We start from the raw sequence: 11,921 nt of genomic DNA, 5'->3' as shown, positions 1-11,921 counted from the left end.
ACTCATGCACACAGGTACCCACCCCACAGGAATTCACACATGCCCGTCAACACACTGGAATGCAGTGACACATATAAGCACTGACCGCCCCACTGGTCATCAGAACTCATGTGGAATGCTCCTCCCTCCAGATACACAAAGACACACGTACACTACCTCTGCCACATTCTAGATTCACATCCAGTTAGCACACACACCTGCACACCCCCAAACTGGGAGCCATCTTTGACTTCAACAGGCAGGAGCTTGGAAATGGGAATGGGAAGATGTGTCGATCACGTAGGAATGAGAGAGGGTCACCTTATTCTCCGGCAAGGGGATGGGGAATGGGGGGAAAGAAGGCAAGGGTAAGAGAGGTAGGAGCTTGCAGCCCTTCCTCTCTGGTCTGATGGATATTAAGCACCTACCAAGAGCCGGGTTGTGGGCTTGGAACTCAGAACACTAAGATAAAAGGAAATGGTCCCTGCTTTTAAGTTGGAGGAGCCACGCAAGTAAAAAACTTCCATCCACTGGGACATGTCCTCTAATGGTGCGGTGGGTGGGCAGAAGAGGAATGACAGCCTCTGCCTGGAAGCAAGGAAAAGGGAGAAAGGTTTTCAGGAGAGGTGCAATGAGCCATAAGCTACAGAGTGAGTAGGAGTTTCCCGAGCTAATGGAGGTGAGAAGGTGAACACGGACAGGTATGTCCAAGAGCAAATGAGGAAAGAGTTTGAATGACAGGCTACGGCATCGGTCTTTATCCTAAAAGCTATGGGGAGCTTGTGTGGAGGGTGGTTAGGACAGAATCTGAGGCAGGTAGACCAACCAGGAGGCTGTGGCTCTGGCCCTGACCATGTGAGAAATGATGGAGGTTTGTACAGAGCGACAGTGACCAGAAGAGAGAGAAGCGAGTTAGGATTAGTTTTGGGGATGGGTCGGCCAACACGTGAGGACCAACTAGATCCGGTGGGAAAAGAAAAGGAAGCGTTCAGAATAGCTCCTAGAGTTCTGACTTTTGAAACTCTAAGGATGGAAAGGACATTCATGAAAATAAGAAAAAATGAGAAGGGAGGCAGACAGTTTACAGGGAAATAGGAAGAATGGAAGGAGCCCAAGAAATCCAAATGGCCACGTCCAGGAGGCGGTTGGTTCAGGAGCTGGAGGCCTGAGGAAATCTAGGCCTGTTTGGTCATCTACACAACGCGGGATTTCGCCAAAGCATCCCCCCCCCCCACCCCAAAAGGCCCCCTTCAGGGCTGTTGGTGCTTAGTTTCGCCGCAGAGTGAGCTCACCTGCGGCTCAGCAGCGACCCCTGGCGGCCCGGGGAGGCTCTTCCTCCTCCCCGTGCTGGGGCCACTCCAAGCAGGTTCGCAGCGTTTCTTCCAGACCTGAGAGGCGCAGGGTCAAGAAGGGGACTCCTGACAAGTGCCCCCTGAGGAGAAGACTGTGGATGCATCCAGGATACTGATTCTTTACTGAAAGCTAGATGGATCCTTCACCTCCCCTCTTGTGTACCCTGCCTGTAACTTCCATGGCAAGACCCAGCAATGGGTCCTCGAGGAGGACGCCCCCAATCTAGCCTGAGCTTGCTCCACCTAACCCTTTTCTGGAGCTGGAGCAGAGGGACTTGACTGGGTCCCCACGGGTCGGGACCGGAAACCCCCACAGAATCCTGCCAAGATTTAGCTGCCCAAAAGTAACGTATCTTGCTCCCGTCTCCTCCCCGGGATCCCCAGGCGCTGTCCGCGACGTCTCTCGGGAGGCCGACGACTGGAAGATCCTCCAGGCCCCAAAAACCTGCTGAGCCAGCACCAGACCAAGGGTCCCGGCCTCATTTTACCTCCAGCCCTTAACCCCACCCTATTCTCCTGGCTCGACCCCTTCCTCTCTGGTCCCGCCCTTTTCTGCCCCCAAACTGAGTCCTGCCTCCTCCCATTGCCTTTAGACCCACCCCTTAATCATATGGCCCTCCCCTTTCCCTGGTTTCACCTTCTTCCTTCTGGTCCCGCCCCCTACCCGAAGTGACCCCGCCCCTTAAGTGCTCTCCAGTTCAGCCCTCGTTTGACCCTAGCCCCTCCATCACAAGATCCGCCCCTTCTTCTATAGCCCCACCCCTTCCCTGTGCCCCGCCCACCTCGAATCTGGCCCCTCCCTTCACCATTTGCCGTCCAGCCTCCTTCCCTCCCGGCTAGTTCCAGCTCTCCTCCCTTCTCTAGCCCTCGGCTGAGACCCCCCACCTCCAACCCCGGCCTTGCTCCTTCCAAGAGAAGACCCGCCCACCATGGCCCCGCCCCTTCTCTCGCCCCGCCCCACTCCGGCAGGCCCCGCCCCCTGCGGCCTCTACCTTTGGCGTCTTCCCCAGAGAGGTGGCGGAGACCGGTTGCCGAATGCGGGTGGGACTCTAAGTCAGAGGTCCCGGCGGGCGCCGCGGGGGGCAGTGAGGTGACAGTGAACCTGCGGCTCATAGTGTGGAAAGGGACCGGGCAGCGGCGGTACGGGCCCTGATCGCACAAGTGTCTGCAGCCTGGCTCTAGCAGACAGAAAGAGCGGATTCCCCCCCCCTCCCGTCCGCCGCCCCCCATCGGGCGCGGCGCCGCGCAGGGTCCTAGTGCCCGCTGTGCTGAGCCTCAGAACGTGACCATCTCGCTCCAAGTCCCTGAACTCTCAATTCCTGGAAGCGGCTGAGGATCCCACCTGCAGCTGAGAACTGTCCCTACACCGGAGCCCCAGTGTGTGGCTCCTGGAGCCGGCGCCCGCTTCTTCTGGGATCTCCTAAACACCTAGGTTTTATTCACTCATTCATTCATTCAACGCAGTTTGATAGCTCTCCTGTGTTTCAGGCAAAGGTACTTGGCACTAGGGACACAGCACTGACTGAGATCGACTGGCTTCCTGCCCTGGTGTGACTTAAATTCTAATGAGGAGTGAGGGGAGAAAGATTGTAAGTGAGCAAACGCAAAGACAAGATGATTGGAGATTCTGGTATATGTTAAGGATTAAAAAAAAAAAAAAAATAGGGCCCAGGGATAATGACCAGGGGAAAGGATTACTTTAGAGGGTGGTCTAAGAAGATTCCTCAGAAGATGTGATACCTAAGCTGAAACGTCCCTGATGAGAAGGAGCCAGCTATGCAAAGACCTGGAGGAAGAGCTCTCTGGCAGAGAACACAGCAAGCGGAAAGGCCCTGGATGGAAAAGCAGCCTGGATTGTTCAGGGAGCAGCAAGAAGGCCAACGTGTCTGGAACAGGGTGAACCGAGGTGAGAATGATAGGAGATGAGGGAGGGGAGGAAGGCAGATCATGTGGCCTCCTGAAGGCTTCAGAGAGGAGCCATTGGAAGTTTTTGAGCAGAGGAGGGATGTGATCTAACTTCTATGTTAACAGGATCGCTCTGGCTGTTGCATGAAGTCTCCAGACCAGGAGTGGAAACAGGGAGTCTGGGGAGGTAGCTCCTGCAGAGCCCCGCGCGAGAGGTGGTAAAAGCCAGATGAGAGTGGTGGCAGCCATCCAATTCAAGGTATGTTTTGGAAAGAGAACGTACAGAACCTGTTGCTGAGCCGAACATTGTGTGGGATGGAGAGAGGAGTCAAGAAGGATGCCTGGAAACTGTCGCACATTGCTGGTGAGAGCACAGATGGGAAGAACCACTTTGGAAAATTGTTCGATCCTATCTGCTCAAGCCGAACATTCATATACCTGTCTTCCCAGCAATTCCACCCCGAGGTATGTGCCCTGCCAAAGCACTTGTATGAATAAGTAAGACTTAATACATTTGAATACACAGTATCCTACTTCTACTTATGCAATTTCTCAATATATTTCTAATTGCACCATTAATTGCTGTATGGGGTATACTAGGTATATGCCCCAGAGAAATGGCTGCCCATGTTCACCAAAAGGCATTTACAAGAATGTTTATTGCAGCTTTATTCATAATAACCTCAAATGGGGAACTACCCAAATGCCCATTAACCATAAAATGAGTAAATTTTTTAAAAAATGGATAAACAGTGGGACATTTACATAGTGGAAAGCTACAGTATGAATGCACAATCTATAATTCACAGACAATATTGATGACTATCACAATGTAACCTTGAGCAGAAGCAGCCAGACATGAGACTATATACTGTAAAATATTATTTAAAGTAAAAACTAGTCAAAATCTATCTAAGCTATTAGAAATAATGGTGGTAACTCTTTAGGGTGGAGAGAGAGCGATCGCAAGGGAGCAGGAGAGGAGCTTGATCCGGATGTGGGTTACACAGTTGTGTTCAGTATGTGGAAATTTATTGAAATTTACACTTATGGCATGTGGATTTGTCTTTATGTTTATTCTGTTAGAGCAATAGTTCTCAGCTAGGGCTAGTGTTTCCCAACAGGGTATACCTACCAATGTTCACGATATTTTTGATTGTCACAACTGGAGTGCGGTGTTCCTGACATCGAGTGGGGATAAGTCACATGTGCCATCTAGGCTAGCACCAGTTCAGCCTGGCCAATGAGCCAAGGGTTCCACATTACCCCTCTGCACGCCACCTCCACACACATTGGGACCCAATGTGGGGAGAGGAGGACTGATCCTGAGCGGGTCTGCCATCTCTCCATGATCCCACTGCCCCCTGGAGGAAGATATCAAACATTCCTACAACATTCCCCACCACTAGAAAAACTATCTGGCCTGAAATGTCCATAGTGTCCAGGTTGAGAAACTGTACTAGAATAAGAAGTTTAGTGCTCGCTTCGGCAGCACATATACTAAAAATAGAATAAGAAGTTTAACCGATACCTAGATTTTAGGACTGATCAGGTTCTAAGACTGATTGAGAGCAGATGATGTCATCCTTTTCGAGGTAGTGATGATTGACAAAGAAGCACATTCAGCAGATGGATGCCAAGAGTTCAGTTGGACCTGTTGGGTTGAGGACACTCTCAGGCACGTAAAGATCATGCAAGTCTCCCTTGAACATAAAAGTCTGGAGCTCAGGGGAGAGGTTAAGGCTGGTCGTATAAATTGCGGAGTCTTCAGTAGAGAGATATAAAGCTGTAAGTCTAGGCAAGATCACAGGGAATGGATTCCCTGTGATTGAGCGCAAGGACATGCTATCATCTAGAGGTTGGAAAGATGAAGAATGGTATTACTGTGTCAAAGAAGCTGAGAGATGTGTGGGATGAGCCCAGAGAGCTGTCACGTCTGGCTGCAGGAAGTTCATAGGTGGCTTAGAAAAGAATGATTTCGGCAGTGGGGTGGGGTGGGAGTTAGGCTGGAAGTGGTTGCAGAGAGAATGGAAATTGAAGAAGTGGAGACTATACTTTGGAGAAGTTTTACCATGGGTGGGGGTGAGAGGTAGAGAGATGGAACAGTGTCCAGAAAGAGAGAGAGGTTCAGAGGGGCTTTCAACAAGCCCTGTTAAGGAATGGGGGCACGTCCCTGGTAATGGGTCATTCCTCAGCAGAAATGGATGAGGCGGTTTGAATCCACCCAAAGGAAGCTGGGGAGGAAGTTCTCTGAGTCCCTCAAACTCCTGCTTGAGCCTGAGTTCAGAAGGCAATCAACATGCCCATCAGCTCCATTCACCTGCCTCAACCCTCTGGTCAAGTCCGTCTTGTGGGATCACATCCTTGCTCCTCACCCTGGCCTTTGGACCTTGTCTCATCTAGTCCAGACCACCATTCCCCTCAACCATTCAAGAATCCTTCTCTGCTTGGCTTCCATCTGCTTCCTAAAACCACACACTAGAGCCATCTGTCCTTCCCCTAAACATAACCCCCCCCCCCCGCTTTTTCTCTTCTCCCCGCCTTTGCCCCAAGAGCTGGCAGTTGAATCCCACTGCCAGCAGTCACCAGCTATAGGACTTCCACTGAGCTGTGTAATTCTGTGTGCCTCAGTTAGCTTATCTGTAAAATGGGGGGAGTGATGGCAATAATACCCATAAGATTAGAGCAGTACCTGACTCGTGGGGTTGTATTAAGGATTAGCAGTGTTGACCCGCATAAAGCCCATGGCACAGTGTCTGGCAAGGAGTCAGTGTTGGACTAACGGTAGCCACTACCATCATGTATATCAACCACATTCCATTTATCCGCTGCCTGACCTCTGTACACTTCGGATGTTGCCATTCCTCACTCTATGAGCCATACTGCAATCAACGTCCCTGTATCTCTTGTTTTATGCGCATGTATGTGAGAGGTAGCATAGGACATTTCTAGGTATAACGGTTTCTGGTAAATTACCCCCTAAGAAGACTGTTCTGCTTGAACAGAAAGAAACTCCTGCTCCCCTTTCCAGATTTAGTTCAAGTTCAGATGTCATCTTGGCTGAGAAATGTTCCCTGACTTCAACCACGACAGAATCCCATATCACATTCAGAATCACATATACGCTCCAGGATTCTAGAGAAAAGGGCCACACGCTGCACACCCTCCAAGTGTGATTCCCACCCCCACCAGACAAAACATCATGGTAACTGAGCGCGACTCTTTGGAGACTGAACCTGGAGTCTGCATTTTAAGCACGTTCTGTGGGCACGCTTACGTTGCTGGACGACCCCAAGAGGTCCTTGAGGACAGAAACGTAGTCCAGCTCATCTCTCCTTCCCCAGTACCCAGCACAATGCCTGGCTCCACTCAGGAGCTCGATAAATGTTTGATGAATGAATAATAGGTTGGCCATTTCCCCAGCTGTAAAATAGAAGTAATCACATTATATCTTCCTAATAGGGAGAATGAATGTTAATATTTATGAAGTGCTTAGGACACTCTCTGGCACAGAGTAAGCTCTCTGTCTGTTACATGCATACACACATACATACATAAAGAAATCTCCTCCTCAAGGTTAAAGAATCCAAGTTTATTAAAAACATTCCAGCAAAAAAGGAAGGTGGAAAGAGGGGGGCCCAGCCCACCTCGACTCTTCCGTGTCCTCCAGAACAAACCCACCAGTTCGTATCCGGCAAACTGGCTCCTTCGCCATTGGGATGGTCCCCCTAGGATCTTTTCTGCAGTGCCGAAGCAGGATGGGAAGCCCTAATCCTCGGGGCACTGCAGGAAGTCAAAGGTCACGTAGCCCACTTCGTCCACCTGGTTCGCCTCGTGCCGAGAATTCACACGCCAGTAGAAACGGTCCTGGCAGAAGTGGGCTTTCCCTGCGGGGGAAAGGCAAGTACAAGAGAGGTGATGCCAACCCTCCCACAGACACATACAGAAACAGCAGCAAGATTTTTACCATTGTCCCTCTTGCCCGTTCTAGATCTTTCCAAGCTTTTCCTAGGACGCCTCCATCTCCCCCCGACACAGAGATGTCGGAGGGCAGAAAACCTCAGTGTTTGGCACCAAGCCTGGCACACAGTCAGAAAAACTACTGGGACACCTGGGTGACTCAGCTGGTTAAGTGTCTGCCTTCCACTCAGGTCATGATCCCAGGATTTAATCCCACTTGGGCTCCTTGCTCAGCAGGGAGCCTACCTCTCCCTCTGTCTGCCACTACGCCTGCGCGTGCTCCCTCTCTCTGAGAAATAAATAAATACACATATAAAAAAATAGATCTTTAAAAAACAAAAGAAAGAAAGAAACTATCAGGATCTGATCTGCCCTCAAACCCTTCCAGCATTCCTGTGTTCCCTCTGCTCCACACCAGCCGCATCAGAACGCCTCAAGGTCACTCCTAGCTTTGGGCCTCCGTGCTGCCTGTTCCCTCTGCTTGGAAGCTTCTCCACCAGACTGTCCGAGGGCTGTCATTCGACATTCATTCATTCAGTCATTCATTTCATTGAATATTTATAATGCTCAGCACCTTTAGGGGCACTGGGGGGATGAAGCAGAGACAAAAATGCAGGCACGATCTCTGTTCTGCGAGGCTCACACTCCCATGGGATAAGAGAGATGATTAACAAGCAAACATGTAAGTAAATGAGACTGTGACAATGTAGAAAGCTATGAAGGAAATAAAAAACAGGGGGTGACTGGGTGGCTCCGTGGGTTAAGCCTCTCTGCCTTTGGCTCGGGACATGATCTCAGGGTCCTGGGATCAAGCCCCGCATCAGGTTCTCTGCTCAGCAGGGAGCCTGCTTCCCCCTCTCTCTCTCTGCCTGCCTCTCTGCCTACTTGGGATCTCTCTCTATGTCAAATAAATAAATAAAGTCTTTTTTAAAAAAGAAAGAGAAAGAAAGAAATACAAGCCAGTGAATAGAATAACTCATGAGGGCCGGGGAAGTCCTGTTTGAAAATAGAGCCTAAGTGCTGAAAGCCGAAGGGAAAAAGGGAAGCAGCCCTTGGACAGTCTGGTGGAGAAGCTTCCAAGCAGAGGGAACAACTGGCGTGGAGGCCCAAAGCTAGGAGTGACCTTGATGCGTTCAAAGAGCAGCCAGAGGCCGATGCGGCTGGTGTGGAGCAGAGGGAACACAGGAGTGCTGGAAGGGTTTGAGGGCAGATCAGATCCTGGTAGTTTCTTCCTTTCTTTTGTTTTTTAAAGATCTATTTTCTTACATATGTATTTATTTCTTTATTTATCAGAGAGAGAGAGGGAGCACGTGGGAGCACGAGCAGTGGTAGTGGCAGACAGAGGGAGAGGTGGGCTCCCTGCTGAGCAAGGAGCCCAAGGAGCCCAAATCCTGGGATCATGACCTGAGTAGAAGACAGACACTTAACCAGCTGAGCCACCCAGGTGTCCCAGTAGTTTCTCTGACTTTGGAAGAGGTCTGGAATCGCCCCCAACACCATGGCCCTCGGCTCCTGACCACTGCCTACTCCTAGGGAATATCTTTATGGTATTCAACAAGCAGTATTGCGTGGACCAGGATATTTGCAAAGGAGATGGTGAGAAGTGAGTATTTTGGTAGTAGAGTCAAGAGAACTTGTCAACCGACCGCATGTGAGTGGTGAGGAAGAGAAAACAAGTATAACTCCAGCTATCATCCCCATTTTACCGACGGGAAAGCTGAAGCACAGTTATGGATTGCCTTTTTTTTTTCTTTTTATCACTGTATCTCCCGTGTCAGGATAGCACCTGGCATATTATAGGCACTTGATAAATATTGTCATATAAAGGAATGAGCCTCCAGGCAAACCATGTGTCTCCCCCCAACCCCCTACTGTGGGGGAACGAGCTTCCAGCCAGGGACGTAGGAAATCTGGGTTTTAGTTCTGGTTGTTCCCTTGTGTCCTTTTATGATCTGGGAAAGGTCCCTGCCTCTAGAGTGAACTTCATCTGTGATGGGGATTTTTTTTTTCTTTTTTCTTTTCCGTCTCTCAGAATTTGACCAATCAATTAGGCCGACTAGCGTGGGAAGCGGGGCGGGGCGGGGCGGGACCGGACCCGACCGCGGTCTGCAGCCCTCACCTTGGTACTGGAAGACGTTGTGCGAGTTCAAGGGCACTCCGGGAAACTCCTGCTCCACCGAGCCGAGGCTCTTGGGATCGACCCTCTGCGCCTTCACGTCGAAACTGCAGAAGTGGGGAAGAGACCGGTGCTGAGCCGAGGGACGGCAGATGGCGCCCGGGGTCCCCCTGCCGGCGGTGGCCGTGGCTCTCACCTCCAGAAGCTCCGCCCGCTGAACAGCAGCACCTTCCCCCCGCCTTGCGGGAGGGCCCCAATGACTTGGGCCACCTCGGGGCCCAGGCCCAGCTTGTCCAGACGCCTCGGGCCTAGCACCGACGAACCTGTGTACACCCACACTTGGCGCCCTGCAGGGGAGAAGAGCCACATCGGTCTGGGGGCAGGGAGTGGACACACATTGTCCTTGGATGTCAAGAGAAAAAAGCCAGCGAGGCCTTTCTGCGCCTGACGTGCCCGCAGTCTTGCCCACGGAGCCGAACCGCTCGGTAGGACCACGCAAGGGGACGGTGAAGAGCGGCTAAATGGCACCCGCCAGAAGGGGGCGCGTTTTTCTAATCCGCAGAAAATGTTCCGCGGATTTCTCTGGGTCTCTTGATCCTCCTGGATTGGCGAGGATGTAGGTGGCGGGGACCGGGGAGGAAAAAGGAGGAGACTAACCAGAGAAGAAGAAAATCTTCTTGGTGAGCGGGTCCTCGAAGACGGAGTCCAGCTTGCGGGGCAACGCAGGCCACGAGTCAGTGATAAGGAAAGGGCCCTGCACCGGGCGCCCCTTGCCCTTGGAGAATTGCCAGTACTTCCTGGGCATGAGAAAAGGGACTAGTGGGACACTGAACTTTGAACCGAAGGCCAGTGGCCAGAGAGGGGCAGGCACGTCCCTCCTCACAGGTCCCCTCCCCCAGCCACACATCCCTGCCCCCTTACCCATCCTTGAACAAATGCAGACGGTTCCTGATCTCTGCGATGGCGTCGAAGAAGTTCACTTTGCATATATCCTCTGCCGGGTGGAAAGTCACTGTAGTGGTCTCAGAAGGGCCCGCAGTGGGGGGACCTGTGGGGCCAGCTGCAGGGGGGCCTGTGGGGCCAGTAGTGGGGCGCTCTGAGGGGCGGGTAGTTGGTGGCCCGGTAGGGCAGACGGTTGGTGGAGCGGTGGGCTGGACGGTTGGAGGCCCTGGTTCAGGGTCCTGGCGAGACCCTAGAAAGAGACAGCTGTTGAGATACCCTCTACCGTGTGCACGTCGGCGCTGCTATAATATATGCGGCCCCAAACCCCACGAATGAGGCCCCTGGCACTCCTTCTCCTCACTTTGGGTGTTGGACCTGCATTCCTCCACCGCTGATAGGCTGATATTCCTCCCCCCACCACCCCGTACATTCACCTTTTATTCCAATTACGTCTGTCCAATCCCTGGGCTGTGTTGGGCTCTGACTGGGCCCTATGAACCCAAGACATGGAGGAGCTCTCCCTCCCCCTCCAGGCTAGTGGAAAAGAAGTGTGTTCTGGGCACTCAGTGCTAAAAGCTTTATAAACTCACTATGGTTCATTTGACTTAAAAAAAAAAAAAAAGGCAAGTACATTCTTTAATATCTCCATTTTAAGTGAGAGAATAATACTAATGATCATAAGTGATAACAATAAAATATTCAACACTTCTATGGTGGCTACTATATGTCAGGCATTATTCTAACTCATTTAAACCTCCTAACAACCCTGTGAGGCAGATACCATTATTAGCCTCATTTCACAGGTGAGAAAAATGAGGGATGAAGTAACATCCATGGTCACCTAGCCAGGACGTGGATGGACTGGCATCTGAACCCACGTCTGTCTCAGTCTAGAGTCTGGGCTCTTTATCCCCATCTCCAAACACTGACCAGGCAGCATTTGGCCCCACTGGCTCCAGGCTTTCCCACAGATTAAGTGTTGAGGTCCCCCACTGCCCCCTCGCCTACTATTTCCCCATTCTGGGTATAGCAAGAAAACCCAGCCCTGCTCTCTGTCCCCACCCCACCCCCCATCCCGGCTCCAAGCCTCACCATACAGATACTGGATGCCCTTCACATCGTCCTCATGCAGTGGGGGTCCCTCGGTGAAGCTGTACATGGGGTACATGAGCGCTTCTGGCACCGATGAGTGATCTAAGCCCAGAGCGTGGCCAAACTCATGGGCGGCCACAAGGAACAGGCTGTATCCTGGAGGAAAGAAGTCTCTGAGATAGGAGTCCGGGGCGGACCGCCCAGCCCTGGCCATCCCTCCCCCAAACCACTGCTCCCACCTTTGATCCTTGCTCACCTTGGTCCGGGCAGAAGCCCCATTTCTTGTCTCTGTCGAAGTTAGAGGTGGTGGCGCACCATAGGTGCCCATCTCCGCGGCCCTCCCTGGTGCAGGTCGAATACTCCTTGCCCAGGAAGATGAAGGGGAAGACACACGGCTCCCCCGCGGAGTTGCCCCCGGTCGCCGTGGAGTCGACTGGAGAGACAAAGGGCCTTGGGTGAGCCAGGTGAGTGGGCCCAATAAGGGACCACATGCGGGCCAAACAGGGAGCTAGACAATCCTGATGTCCTATTTTAAAAGCCTAGAAGAGGCCGGGAACGTAGCGGGCTAGGTGGTG

The 11,921-nt window shown here is 51.9% G+C and overlaps 1 protein-coding gene across 2 annotated transcripts in view; it reads right to left on the bottom strand.

Moving 5' to 3' along the window:
• Nucleotides 1–6,807: 6,807 nt before the first annotated feature.
• MMP9 (matrix metallopeptidase 9) overlaps nt 6,808–11,921 on the bottom strand; it is a 35,805-nt gene continuing 30,691 nt past the window's right edge. For both annotated transcript variants that reach the window (XM_059407126.1, XM_059407125.1), the window contains exons 7-13: nt 11,603–11,779; nt 11,347–11,502; nt 10,234–10,504; nt 9,970–10,109; nt 9,509–9,659; nt 9,316–9,419; nt 6,808–7,123 (exon numbers count right to left, since the gene is read on the bottom strand). In XM_059407126.1, coding sequence (XP_059263109.1) covers nt 7,005–7,123; nt 9,316–9,419; nt 9,509–9,659; nt 9,970–10,109; nt 10,234–10,504; nt 11,347–11,502; nt 11,603–11,779 — 1,118 coding nt within the window. In that variant the 3' untranslated portion in view covers nt 6,808–7,004. The remainder of the gene's footprint in view (nt 7,124–9,315; nt 9,420–9,508; nt 9,660–9,969; nt 10,110–10,233; nt 10,505–11,346; nt 11,503–11,602; nt 11,780–11,921) is intronic.

The sequence above is a fragment of the Mustela nigripes genome, chromosome 7 (assembly GCF_022355385.1).
Source record: "Mustela nigripes isolate SB6536 chromosome 7, MUSNIG.SB6536, whole genome shotgun sequence".
Lineage (NCBI taxonomy): Eukaryota > Metazoa > Chordata > Mammalia > Carnivora > Mustelidae > Mustela > Mustela nigripes.
This window is presented reverse-complemented; position numbering and strand designations above follow the sequence as displayed.